Source organism: Trichoderma citrinoviride (assembly GCF_003025115.1).
Source record: "Trichoderma citrinoviride strain TUCIM 6016 unplaced genomic scaffold BBK36scaffold_3, whole genome shotgun sequence".
Lineage (NCBI taxonomy): Eukaryota > Fungi > Ascomycota > Sordariomycetes > Hypocreales > Hypocreaceae > Trichoderma > Trichoderma citrinoviride.
Window position 1 is genome coordinate 1,915,052 of NW_020194711.1, and position 13,911 is coordinate 1,928,962.

General features: G+C 54.0%; 3 protein-coding genes across 3 annotated transcripts; 2 read left to right on the forward strand and 1 right to left on the reverse strand.

Annotated features, from left to right (window-relative positions):
- Positions 1 to 4,349: 4,349 nt before the first annotated feature.
- BBK36DRAFT_1095305 (guanine-N(7)-methyltransferase) lies at positions 4,350 to 5,840 on the forward strand (the record flags this gene model as incomplete). The annotated part of the gene is made up of 1 exon (XM_024889074.1): positions 4,350 to 5,840. A coding segment is annotated over one exon (1,491 nt), but the record flags the coding sequence as incomplete, so codon positions are not given.
- Positions 5,841 to 6,314: 474 nt separating this feature from the next.
- Positions 6,315 to 8,300, reverse strand: BBK36DRAFT_1166862 (ras small GTPase GEM1; the record flags this gene model as incomplete). The annotated part of the gene is made up of 2 exons (XM_024894968.1): positions 6,315 to 8,191; positions 8,288 to 8,300. 2 exons carry the CDS (start codon positions 8,298 to 8,300, stop codon positions 6,315 to 6,317), a joined length of 1,890 nt encoding a protein of 629 aa, XP_024752310.1.
- A 1,343-nt stretch (positions 8,301 to 9,643) lies between these two features.
- Positions 9,644 to 11,960, forward strand: BBK36DRAFT_1192681 (WD40 repeat-like protein; the record flags this gene model as incomplete). Its single annotated transcript, XM_024896778.1, has 9 exons — positions 9,644 to 9,674; positions 9,706 to 9,807; positions 9,870 to 10,429; positions 10,496 to 10,663; positions 10,716 to 11,092; positions 11,158 to 11,446; positions 11,525 to 11,707; positions 11,767 to 11,842; positions 11,911 to 11,960. The coding sequence occupies 9 exons, from the start codon at positions 9,644 to 9,646 to the stop codon at positions 11,958 to 11,960; spliced, it is 1,836 nt and encodes a 611-aa protein (XP_024752311.1).
- Between the last annotated feature and the right edge of the window lie 1,951 nt (positions 11,961 to 13,911).

Genomic DNA, 13,911 nt, shown 5'->3' on the forward strand with positions numbered 1-13,911 from the left:
GGGGGGGAGCAGGTAGAGAGGCAGAGGCAGAGGCAGAGGCAGAAGCAGAGAGGAGGCGATGGAGGGCTGTGGGAGAGAGACCGCGCCCAATCGACAGACAAGCAGGTGGCCGGCAGCAAGCAGACAAACACGCAGCGAGTAACAGTCGCGGCTCTGCCGTCCCGTCAGAGAAACGTGGGTCGAGTCCGAGGCCAGGTCGAGGCGAGGCAATGCGAGGCGAGTCAAGTCGAATCGAGCCGCAGTCTGGCGTGCTCAGCAAGGTTCGGCTGGCCGCGGGTGTGTTGTTTTGCAGATGGAGGAACGAGGCGAGATGTGATGGAGCACAGGCGGCAGAGGGCGACTTGATCCGACCAGCCAGCTCGAAGGAAAAAAGAAAGCGAGCGATAGACGACACAGAACAAGAGCCCGGCCTGGATTAGCCAGGATCCTCCCCCAGGCGGCTATTATAACGTGGAGCCGCGACAGGGCCACAGCTTCTCCGGATTTGGAGGCAGCTCTGGACGGAGGGACGGCGCACGAAGTCGTATCGGGGCAAAGGACCAGCTCAAGGGCGATTTGCTTGGCTCATCGGTCGCGTGCCGCCATCCGTTGGGGGTTGGAGATGGCGGGAGAGCAGAGGGAAAAAATCCGATGGAAAAAATTGATCCTTGGTAGGACGTTCGCCTGGATGTCGGGGTTAGAAGCTGGGCTCTGCTGCCAACGGGTGGCGTGTTTTTTTGACCGGCAGAAAACGAGCGATAGTTGACCAGGTACTGGGGAAGTACTGAGCCAAGGCAAAAGCGCTGATGACGAGTAGTAAACGCTGTCGATTCCGGTGGACGATGCCAGCTGCCAATGCCCGGGAAACAACTTAAGTCGACGGACGGGATTGAAGCAAACAGTCAAGTGTCTTGGAATACGGGATGCTACAAGGGCCAGGGTTCGGGCCAAGCGGGGAAAGCTGAGGGGAAAGCAGCCAAAAGAGCAGGCTAGACACCGTGGGGAGAAGCGGAGAGAGAGGGGGAAGTTGGTTGGGAAGAGACGGAGAGTGAGAGAGGAGGAGAAAATGGCAAAGTGCCGGTTCCATGAGACAGCAAACCCTGACGTACGACAAACTGCCCTAGGCCGTCTAGACTTGCTGGACTATGTAGCAGCGTAGTATCTAGGGAACTACCTAGGGGGGAGAAACCAAGGCTTGAGCCCGAGTCGTGCGGGATCAAATGGGCTTCTGGGATGGTGCATGTGCTAGGCCAGCCTCGGCAAGACGGAGATCTCCAGTGTCACGCCTTGATGGTGGTGGAAGAGAGGTGGGAGAAGAAGCTGCTGTCTCCTAGCTATTACTGCTGTTACTCTAATCATAACTAGGTAGGATTAAATAAGCTGAGCAGAGCAAGACTCAGCTGCATCCATTCAACCCTCTATTTCTCTTGTTTCCCTCATCTTGCCCATATGAATCCATCCGGTAATGTAATACATACATAGGTAGAGCAAACTGATCATCGATGGCTCCAGCTGATGTCGTCTGTGGGGGCCTTTGGAGTGGTGGGGACCGTACAGGCCTTGTATGGAGAAGTTCCCTCCGCTGGCACGATACCCCACGGGGAGACCAGCATCATTCGGTAATTGGTTTTATTTTATTCTTTAACCCTCTTCCTGACTCTGGTGCTCTTTTTTTCCCATCATGCATGCACGCAACATGCGCTTTTGACAGTGCGCGGACCACAAAGTACCGACCGACAAGAGAAGGATTAGGTAAGCGCATGCCCTCGACTCGACTCAACGCCATGATAGTATGATGATAACTTCATGCTCAATGCAAGCCACCGCAACAGTCGAGGTTGCAGACGGTGACAAAAGAGGCGGTGCGGCACAGAGCCTTCAAATCAATCTCAACTAACTCCAAATTGGCAAACGGGCGGAGCGCTAAGTTGGGAGCTCAATATTCTATCCCGTTTGGGCATGTAGGCGAATGGTGGCGTCGAGAGCATATGATGCATCATCTTCTGTCGGCCTCAATGCACGTGGCATGGCTGATGACAACAATGCAGTCCAAGTATTCGATCGAGCAGCGGGTTTAATGATGTGTACATGTCAATACCTGTGCAGTCAATCTATGTCGAAGTGATGCTTCACCTGCAAGGCACCTTCAGTCACCTCTACCGAGCATGAAGTGAACCTGTCTGCGGCCAACAGTAGGTACTTGGGCCGCTGTTGTCGTGTTTTGAGGCTTTGGGTGGATGAGGATTGTAGTGGATTAGTAGGCTTCCTTCCTGGCTTCATCGCTGTGTTGATGAATATGCCCATCTTACCTCTGTCAAGGCAGATGGAAGTGCTCAAGGCCAGGTATTTATATCCAGGAATTGCTACTGATTAGCTATTCGTAGATGGTCAAGGACTTACCAACTGATCCCATCGTCCTCTACTTCTCATTCAAGAACCCCTTCTCAGTAAGACGCCATAGATCTAGACTCAGACTCAGGAGTGACTCTGAATCTGGACGCCCACGTGAAACAGGACGTGACCTTGGGCCACCTCGCCGATACAATCACAACTCAGGTCAAGATCTTGGAGGAGCAACACCAGATAAACAAGGTTCCGCCCATGTCCTTCGGCGTGAGCAATGATGATTTGCCACTGGTGCTTCAAATGCCGCCTCATGTTCTTCATGCCAGGGAGCAAATTACTGACTCTGCACTTGAACTCCTTCAGCGTGTGGCCGGACCGTCCAAGGTGATCGCAATTGCATGCTCTCAGGCAAGACAGAACTTCAGACAGAAATCATGCATCTGTTATGATGCTCATGTCAGCGCTCACAGGTTCAGTTTATCTCGGCTCTGAATTGGCTCCTCAAGTTCAATATATTTTGGCTCGTCTCATTGTATGGTCCTATGCACGTCGTTCCACAGGTTGGCAAGGGCAGCCGAAGTCCCAGTCTCTGACCTCGCACGAATCCTTCGAATGGCTGTAGCATATCATGTTTTCTCCGAATACAAAGAGAACCATGTTCGACATAGCTACTTCTCAAGCATGTTGAATAATGATGACATATTCACTCACGGCCTCCCCTTTTTCTGCGACCATGTTATGCCGGCTTCAACACACATGGTGGGAACAACGAAAAAATGGCATGGTTCACAGAAAGAGTCCAAGACAGCTCGCAACGAGGCTCTTGGAAGCGACCTGAAATCTGCGGACTTCTTAGCTCACGTCGACGGTGAAAACGGATACAATCACTTGATGAGTCTACTTGACAATGGAAGCAGCCTGCCGGCGAATTTGATGTTTGAGGTTAGTAGTCCATGGCGCCATCAACTGGCCTTCCCTGCTTAAGGGGGACACCGTCGTTGTTGTAAGGATTGCACCTTTGTCCATTCATTCATTGCTCTAGGGACGACGACTTGCTAACACGCAAATACACAGCATGGATCCTGCAGCCCAAGTTGTTTGTACTTTGCCGAATCGTACCCCCATCTCAGCTTTGAGGTTTACGGCCCTCCAGACAATCTCAAGATCATGGAGAACTTTGTGGGGATGAATAACTCGGCTCTTTTGACAAGACTCGAATTTATTCCTGAGAGTCGGCGATTAGCTATTGGAGCCCGAGTCTATTTATTAGTAGGAATACTTCATCGCAAATCAAACGAGGAGGTCCTGAGCATTCTAAGCGATGTCTTTCACTTGTCTTTGAGCGACTACTCGCAAGTCGTAATTGTTGACTCGATCCTGCCTCATTCAGGCGACGTGCCATTGGCAACGCGGATAATGTGGCAGTGTCGCGACATGACAATGAGGCAGTTGCACAATTCTGGAGACAGAACATTGGGCGAACTCAAGAAACTTCTGAAGAAGCAAGTGATGGACGACTTGTTCTCGAGAGTCACACGTGTCGACCGGGCAGTACCGTGTCAACAGTCGTCTTTGGCAAGGCGCATTCGGGGTAGCAATACTAGAGACAAGTGGTAAAGATATAATAGAGACGCTGGAAGGACTGATATCATGGATAGTAGTGGCTTTGCTTTGTTGCATAGATGATCTAAGGGATGATGATTGAGAAAAGGGCTGTTTCTCGCCTTGCCAACGTGAAGTTCCAATAGAGCGAAAAGTGCAGGCTCCAGCGTTATAGCACACCTCCCGCTATCAGTGCCGCTTATCAGACTTGGGGCCTGAGCTCAAACATCAACTTTCCAACTACGGAAAACGGCAAGTACCTTGAACGCTTCATCATCATCACCAAACATCACCCTTTGCCACCCCAATTGAACAACAATCTCATAAAGGAGACCTCAAGTTCAATAACAACAGAGCTCATCGCTGTATCGCATTTTACAATGGCCGGTCACGACTCCGATCCCGACTCTCCTCCCCCTGCGAGGAGGAACAACAAGCGACCAGCTGAAGACGACGACGACCTCCCCCAGCCCTACAATGCAAACTCCCTCCAGGCGCCGAAGCGACGCGCCATCTCCCCCTCCGAGCAGCCGCGGAAACTAAAGCGGCCGGGAGCGCGCGCGCGCTTCTCCGAGGCGGAGCGGGAGGCCATCCGCCAGCGCCAGCTCGAGCGCGATCGCCAAGCCGCCGAGGCTGCTGCCTCCCAGGCCGCCGAAGAGAACAAGATTCGGGGCATCAATGACGTCGTCAGGGAGCACTACAACAGCGTACCCGAGCGCGGACGCGACTGGCGCACCCGCGAGAGCAAGATCAAGGGCCTGCGCGTCTTCAACAACTGGATCAAGAGCTGCATCATCCAGCGCTACTCGCCCGACGAAGACCACACGCCTGGGTCGCGCGAGATGGGCCGGTCTAGCGGCAAGGAGCTCCTCGTCCTCGACATTGGCTGCGGAAAGGGCGGCGACCTTAGCAAGTGGCAGCAGGCGCCGCAGCCCATCCAGCTCTACGTCGGCCTAGACCCGGCCAACGTGAGCATCGAGCAGGCGAGAGACCGGTACAGGCAAATGGCATCCCGCGGAGGCCGAGGCCATCGCGGAGGACGATTCAACAGACCCCCTCCTCGCCTCTTTGACGCGCGGTTCCACGTCAAGGACTGCTACTCGGAAAGCATCGAGGACGTGGAGATTATCCGCCAGGTCGGCTTCGATCCGTCCACCATGAACCGTCGCGGCTTCGACGTCGTCAGCATGATGTTCTCTATGCACTACGCCTTCGAATCCGAGAAGAACGCCCGCACCATGCTCAGGAACGTTGCCGGCGCGCTCAAGAAGGGCGGCCGCTTCATCGGCTGCATCCCCAACTCGGACGTCCTCGGCGAGCGCGTCCGGGCCTTCAATGCCAAAATGGCCGCCAAGCGCGAGGCCAAGAACGGCGCGACGAGCGGAGGAGAAGAAAAAGAAAAGGCTGCAAGACAACAACAACAAACCGGAGAAGGCTCTTCCACCACGCCCACCTCCACGCCGCCTCCCCCGGCCTCCACCGACACCGACGCCGCCGCCGCCGCAGCAGAGCACGAAGACGGCGAGCTGGAAGAGGGCGAGGCCGAGCCGACCGCCGAATGGGGCAACTCGATATACCGCGTGCGCTTCCCCGGCAAGACGCCCGAGGACGGCGTCTTCCGTCCCGCGTTTGGGTGGAAGTACAACTTCTTCCTGGACGAGGCCGTCGAGGAGGTCCCCGAGTACGTCGTCCCTTGGGAGGCGTTCCGCGCGCTGGCCGAGGACTTCAACCTGGAACTGCAGTTCCACAAGCCCTTCCTCGAGATTTGGGAGCAAGAGAAGGATGATCAGGAGCTGGGGCCCCTGAGCGAGAGGATGGGGGTCAGGGAGAGGGGGACTGGGCGGCTGCTTGTTTCGGAGGAGGAGATGGAGGCGGCGAGCTTTTACGTCGGCTTCTGCTTCTACAAAGTATAAGTTTTGTTTTGGTTATGTGCTCCGCGTTGAGGCAGCATATCTGAGACCCATACATCGCTACAGGATCATGACGTCTTCGACTTATCCATCTCATCAGTAAAAAGGGCTTCGCAATATACTCATAGCTTATGACAACTTGGAAGAAAAAAAAAGGGAGGGCTGGCATGGCTGTTATTTGTATTCAATAAATCCGCTACATATGAACGTGTACCTAACATGACCGTAAAACCGGGTATCATAAGCTCCAATCTAATATTTCTGCTTGCTCCCCGAGAACCCACCCCAAGACGAAAGAAATGCCACCCTTGACGCAAGAACAACACCAAGACAAGCCATTCTGTTATCGAAAACTGAGCAGCACGCAGCTACAGAGACTCGCGAATCGGCGACATGGCACCATCCTGTATGGAGGATGTAAAGGCGGGAAGCCTGACAAGAGATCCGTACGGATGCGATAATGCCCGTACCGATATCCTACATGGAATTGGTCGAGCGCCTCCATATCATGACAGCCGCTATTGCTGCGCATGCCGTCGCTCCTAGCGTAAGGTACAGGCTTGTCCTGTCTGGTGTGTCGTCGTCACTCTTGGGGAACGCGGTGCTTGGGTTCGCCGCCGCCTCGGCAAGGGCGACGAAAAGCTCGCTGATGCTGTTCCATGTAACGCTGACATGCAACGGAGAGCTCATGTTCAGAGACGACGTGTACTGATCCGGCTGCAGCTCGCTCCGTTGCATGGTTTTGTCTCTGTCGGCCTTGAGCGCGGTGTAAACAGATGGGAGTTCGTCCAGCTGTGGGTACTTCTTTCGTATGTCGACAATATGAGAAAAGGAGTCGGGATCGGACGAATCGTAAGCGTAGCAGAGGAGGTCGCAAGCATCCAGTTTTGCCTGGTTTTCTAGAATAGCAGGCTCCAGCTCCCCGAGCTCCTCGAAGATGAGATATACCTGCTTCCCCCCAGGCAGCTCCACGCTGTTGACAGCCCGTCGAGGCTTGATTGTGGGATGATACAGCTCGTCAAAGGGACGGTTAAGGAAAGCATCCAGCAGAGAAGACTTTCCGGCTCCTGCCGCGCCGAGGATATAACAGTGAAAGACGTTTCTCTCGACGCGCCCGGGTCGCCTTCTCCTCTTGCGCGGCTTTGTAACTTTGAGAGCCGAGGTAATGGGGTCCTTTGGATTGGGAGGCTCGAAGCCGAGGTAGGCAAGGTACTCCAGCGTCGTCTTGGGTTCTAAGAATGTTGTCATGCTCCATTGAGCCAGCCAGCCTTGCAACGTGATGTATCCGCCTTCATTTCGAACCGTCGAGGATGGGAACGCAGAGTCGGCCCAAGAGGGCGGCAGGCCAGGTGTAGGGGCGAAAAGCGCCTCGAGCTCTTGGTCGTTGAGACCACCGTCATTGTCCTTGTCGAATAGCAAAAACAGATCCACAAAGAACCTATATCCGGCGGGGCTGAGCTCGGCCGAGCAGCCCTCTGGCACCTCGAACTTTGGATGAAGGAAGTTTTCCTCCAGGCTCAGGCTGTCTGTATGATGGAACTTGCGCAGGATGATCCAGATGGTTTCATGCCGGCCTTTCTCGGCATACATTTTGTTCAACTGCACGAACCCCTTCAAGTCGATGCCCTTTGATAGGTCCACTGCACCCCGCAATGACTTTGATATAGAAAGCTTGATGTTGTCAAGGTCGTCGTCTGTGAGCGGCTTGTCGAAGCAACGGGATTGGAAGTCTCGCATTTCTTGGTTATCAAGATAGCCATCTTGGTTCTTGTCGCAGAGGTAGAATATCCGCTTCAGGGCGTCGACGCAGGAGGGCTTGAGGCGGCCTTCCTTGTAATCAAAAAGGGGCGCAATCGGGTGAGTAACGGCCTTCTGGCATAGAAAGAAGACTTCGTTGACGTTGCGGTGCTCCCTTGCGCTGGTCCTGATACACGAGTCGATCTCTCGAAACTCGGCCATGACGGGCATCATCTCCTCCTCCACCACCTGCGACGTGCTGCCCTGGCCCACCAGATCTGACTTATTTGCGCATAACACGACTGGAACATTGACACCGAGCGATCGGAAGTAGGGCATCCAGAACAGGGCAACGCGTTCGTAGCTGTAGTGGTCGGCATAGACGAGCAGAATGACGTTGCACTTCCGGATCTCCTTGCGCAGGGTCGTTCGATCTTGGGGTCGGGCCGAGGTGTCGACGATGGTGGTGGTGACGTTCTCTGGCGTCCCAATGCTCGGGGGGATGCTGATTTGGGGCAGGACAGGCTGGATCTTGGTGGTCATGAACTGGTCCTTGACGAGAGAGGCAATCAGGCTCGACTTGCCCGTGCTCTCGTCGCCGCAGACGCAAATCCGCACTGAGCGAATAAATGAGCATGTCAGTTCCAGGACAGACTGTAGGCAGTTTATAGAGCTTCATGCTCCAACTCCCACCACATCGAGGCTCTTCTTACCTGCAGTCGGCATCGCGCAAGCTCGCTCTCAGGGTTCTCGAGACAGACAGATGCCGGGTTGCAAAGCCAGGGTTATCTCGAGGCCATGTCCCCGCGTCCAAGCAGCGAGTTCCCGGGTATCTATTCAGCGCTTTCGGGCGCCAACTGGCAACAAGTTCAAGCAAGCTGAGGTCTGTGGAGCCGCAGGCGCAAGATGAAATCTGGTGCTTCCACGTCAGAGACTCGGTGGTTGCAGGAGTGCAGATGCAGCTACTATCTGGACTAGAACGTGCCGCGGGGCTGTTGGGCCGCTGTGGCTGATTTGGGAAGGCGGTGACGCATGACGGCTGGAGACAGCATTTCAGGTTGCTGCAGTTCATTTCCATTGCCTGCTGCGGCTGCTGCAGAACCCCTCTAGCGGTCGCCAGCAGGCGCTGCAGTAGCCCAATCAGCGCTGGCCCGATGCTGTGCAGTGCTTGATATCTCACATATCCGCCCGTTTCCGATCAATACCTTACCGATCATGAGATTTCCATGAAGCGTGTCATCCATCATGTCTGCTCATACAGCATGGAGTATATGTAGGTATCACAGTACTAGATACATCCGTCTCACTGCGTCCCTTTGGCGCTGTCCAAACATGTTGCACCCCAACATGGCGCCACCGACTTTCACATGAACACGACCTGAATCTGCGATATCTGACCACGCACGGAGCCACTCCCACGCCCTCCAGAGCACGGACGACGAGATCCCATTTGCCTGTCCATCTCCTGCATGACACCTAAAGGGTTCAATCACCGGCCGTCTTAGGGCTCTAGTGGTACAAAGCAGCCATTCATCGTCTCCAAGCCACGAGTCTCCCCACTGGAGGTATCATTACCCCACACGCTATTCCTCCTCCCCTGGTCCGACTTCGTCTTAGCCCGTTCATCCATTTCGCTATCCTCAGCTCGCCGGATAAAGACCCCGGCCAGCAACGGCGGCCGCTTCCTTTTGCTTCTGGAGAATGCCCAGGTCCTGTCCTCTCGGTTCTTCAGCCTCGCCGTTCGTTTCCCGGTAGACAGTACGCGAGCACCTTCGCCCGTCCGGCCGTCACACGTCACACCCGCTGCATCGCTACGCCGTTCTTCATCTCGTCTATGCCGCAGATAATAACAATCGCCGATACTGATTAGCGAGCATCTTTGCGCGACTGCCGCGATCCATCATCATCACCATCAACCGCCAGATACGAGGCGCAATCAACGCTGGGAGGCCTTATTTTGACGGTCATTACGGATACTGCGCTTTTCAACCCCATTTTCCACAAATCCATTCGTCAACATGTTGTGAGTATAGGCCGTCTTTCTCCTGTCGCCGATTCGGCGTCTGATCATGTCTCCGCGGTTATTGACAGAACGGCAGTGTTCTACCACCCCCTCCGCGATATCCCGCAGGCGCCTATGGCGTCGGCCTCGGGGGCGTCGTCCCCCTGATCGAGACCAACAACACTCTATCGAACCCGACCGGGCCCGAATATCAGTTCCTGGTGGGAGAGGGTAGGTCGGACTCAATGCGGCTGCGCAGGTTGCGTGTCTGGGGCTGACGGAGCGGCGCATAGGAACATATGTACTCAAGGAAGACCTGCACCTGGCCACGCCGCCGCCTCATCCGTCCGAAGCACCGGTCGTCAATCCGAATCCGCTGGCTACGACTCCGCAACCTGCGACGGCGGGAACCAAGATGTCGATCTTGAGCCTGGAGACGCGACCACCTCCCTTCTATTACAAGGGCCCGTCTGCTACGACGCTGTCACTGGGGGGCACTACCTCGAGCATCCAGGAGCACCCCAGCGAGGGCCGATACTCGACGGAAGGGGGCAAGAGTAGCGATGACGGCCGGGCGACGTCGAGCGAGGTACCGACTGGGTCCATCACGTTGGGTCCTGCGCCTGCATTCGGGGAAGGGAACTCGTTGCTGGCGCCGACTGTCTCAAAGGACGTGAACAAGAAGAAGAAGCCCAAGAACAACGTGACTAAGAGCAACTCGTCCTTCATCTCGCGTGTGATTGTCAATGACAACCTCGCACGAAAGCTCACGGAACGCCCGTCTGATGGTCTCTTTGCTTTTGCCAACATCAACCGGGCCTTTCAGTGGTTGGACATGTCATCACCGACCAAGGTGAGCTGCAGCTACGCACATGGGTATTTGTCAGTCTTGCATTGATTAGGCTAACGTCGAACGCAGCAAGACTACTTGACTAAGATTCTGTTTACCAAGGCTCACTGCCTATGCCATGATGTCAACATGGTGACCAAGAGCGTTTCGCATATTGACGTGATTATGGGGTTTTCCACCGGTGAAATCATCTGGTGGGAACCCATCTCCCAGCGATATACGCGTCTCAACAAAAATGTAAGACTATCCGCCTTGTTGATCGACTAGGAAGTCCGCTAACGTCAGGCAGGGAATCATAAACAACACACCTGTATCAGAGATTCGATGGATTCCCGGTTCTGAAAACCTGTTCCTGGCGGCGCATATGGATGGTCTGCTAGTGGTGTATGACAAGGAGAAGGAAGATGGCCATCTGAATCCTGAGGAAGAGGGATTGAATGCCAGTGTCAGTGGGAGCGAAGGAGAGCTTTCCAACGGATCAGCCCACGGCAACGGAATCAGGATCAACAAGTCGGTGCACTCGAAGAACCAAAAGACGAACCCGGTGGCTGCCTGGAAACTGTCGAACCAGCGGATAAACGCCTTTGCCTTTTCGCCTGATAACCGGCATCTAGCTGTAGTGTCGGAGGATGGGACGCTGAGAGTCATTGACTATCTCAGGGAAGAGTAAGCGACCCTGCGGCGCGTGCCATGATGCTTGGTTTGCACCGGCCCACTAACAGACTCAACAGGCTCTTAGATCTATACTACTCTTACTACGGAGGGCTGTCGTGCGTCTGCTGGACGCCAGATGGCAAGTACGTCCTCACCGGTGGCCAGGACGACTTGATATCTATATGGTCGATGGCCGACTCGGCACTTGTTGCCCGATGCCAAGGCCACCGATCTTGGGTATCTGCCCTCGCATTCGACCTGTGGCGATGTGACGACCGAAGCTACCGCTTTGGTAGCGTGGGAGAAGATGGACGACTTTGCCTGTGGGATTTCAGTGTGGGCATGCTGCACCGTCCAAAGACCGCCGTAAGTTGGCAGACGTGACAGTACACGTACGTTGAACCGCTCAGCTAATCATCTGCTCTCTACCCTTTCTTTGCACAGGCCCCGGCTCGCCATCGAGGATCAGTATCATCAAGAATCACGGCCCCACACAGAACGGACACCAATACCTCGGCGAACTCGGGGGCCAAGGGGGGTTCGGGTGCGGAAGACGAGTGGGAGGAGAATGTGATTGCGCATCCCGTCCAGCCCCGTGCCGTGATACCAATGCTGCCGCCTGTCCTGGTCAGTCTACCGGAAGCTAGCAAGCCGATATGTGCATCAACTGATCTGATACTTGACAGACGCATGTGATTGATAACCACCCCGCCTGCTGGTTAGCGTTTACGGAAGACGCTGTTATCACAAGCTGCAAGAACGGTAAGTCGTCAGCTCTATCTTGATATCGTTGGAACCGTTTTATTGGCTAACGGACACGAACCGTACAGGCCATGTCAGGACATGGAACAGACCAGGCGTTCAGCCAGCAACCGAGTGAGGGGGTGATGAGAGATCGGACAGATTAGGCGTTCCAACTGCGCGCTCTGTCTGTTGTATTTGGTGTTTTTCTGTGTCCCGTCGGCCAAGAATTGGGCGAGCGAGGTATGTTTTTTTGCCTGGTGTTTGGCCTGGGATGGCTGCTTTGATTCATTGGGAGAACCCCTTTTGGGCCCCGTTACTATTCTGTAGTGTTTTTTTTTTCTCCAATCAATCTATATTAGATGTTGGACATTGTGGTCAACCTGGTGCAAACTCGTCGCTGTCGAAGAGCTGCCCCCATTACCTGATTTCGTCTCAACAGTGATACTCCTCCGTACATACCTGCTCTGATACAACCCAAGGGTCAACAAGTGAACATACACACACATACACGCACTTGCAGCACAGCACATTCCGTGTATCCGAGGCCCAATCGATCCACGGGACCCATCCGAACAGGTGCCGACGCCAGATGTACTGCCTACATACATCGAGTCCTTTGCTTCGGTACGGGCGCTCCCCTGCGGATCCGAGGACCCCCCTCCCCCCCCTTGTCGCGTCGGGATGGGATGATGGGCTGATTAGCTGTTTGGATAAGCTTCGTCAACGTCATTCGACGGGCCTCATGGCACGGGCAAACGCACGTGTTCATGCTCTGCCTGTTCAATACGTTTTACCTTGTATTATCCCGAGCTTCTGTCTCGTATCGGAGAATCTCGTTTGAGTTGTAAGACGCGGCAACAAGGCATGTGAAACCTCGAGGCATGGAAGCTCCTTATTCGGCCCCTTTGTTTATGCATGGCGGTAGGGTTTTTCAAAACGACTCCTCCTGGTTCTAGGTACCGATCTTTTCTTCCTTTTTACATGATTATCTTTTTTTCCCTCCTCTATTTTCCTTTTTCTGTCGAGTTGCGACTCCTTGTACATTTCGGAGGACTCTTTCCGAAAAGTCTGGAAGCCCCTTGGGCCCTGTAGCCCCGAGTTCCCGGAAGTTGTGCGAATCTGATGATATTGTGTTGTATACTTGTGTGTGCGTGTTCTCTCTCTCTCTTTGAGAAAAATGCTACGCTGTGTGGTAGCAATTCTAGGAGAATATTTGGCTGCCTGCTGCATCTGATCTGATCATATGTTGTCCGATGTCATGCTCGCATTGCATATTTATCGAAGCATGTTCCCCATGGCGCCACCATCCCTTTTCTTACATTGATTTCAGGCAATGAGCTGAAATAATCGATTTTCGTCTCTAGACCATTATTGTTTTTTTGAGATTGATAGTCGGTGGTCTTGAGATTTTCGGTCTAATAGCCGACTTGGCTTTCCCATGTCCTCGGAGCAATTGCGGGTTCTCTGCTGCTAGATGTAGACTCCGTAATACCGATCGTGATCGTACGAAGACAAATCTTGGTACCTTGCCTAAGTAAACTGCTAGTAGTCTTAGTACTGACCATCGGGCTATTACGGAGTCGGAGATTCTTGGAGATGGGTCGGGATTGGGCCTCTTAGTGCGAGATTGTGAGTTTGAGAATTTGTGCGGCCGGCGGCTACATGTGGGCTCCGGGCGAGGGCCATCCGGGAGCTTCAAGTTTACAGACGCAAAAGATGATGGGGAGATGATGACTTGTACTCTACTGAATGACCACTGGCAAGGAGCAAATAAGCAACTAGAGCTGGACAGAGCAAAGGGGACCGCAAGGGGGGTTCCAAGAACGGAAGACTTGAAGGGTGTGTTGGTACGGGAATAAACAGTTTGCAAAATTGTTGAGATGGAAAGAAAAAGTTTGCTCTGCAACAAAGCGTCCAAAGTGTCAACGTTGCAAGGCTAGGAGCATTTCTGACGGGCTGTCACCCATCCCGTGGTCGAGGCGGCATCTAGGATTCGCAGATCACATCCACTACCCTTATGGAGCTCGTCAAGGTCAAGGTAGTATCCGAGTGATAATAATAAAACGTTGTATGTAGGTACCTGGATG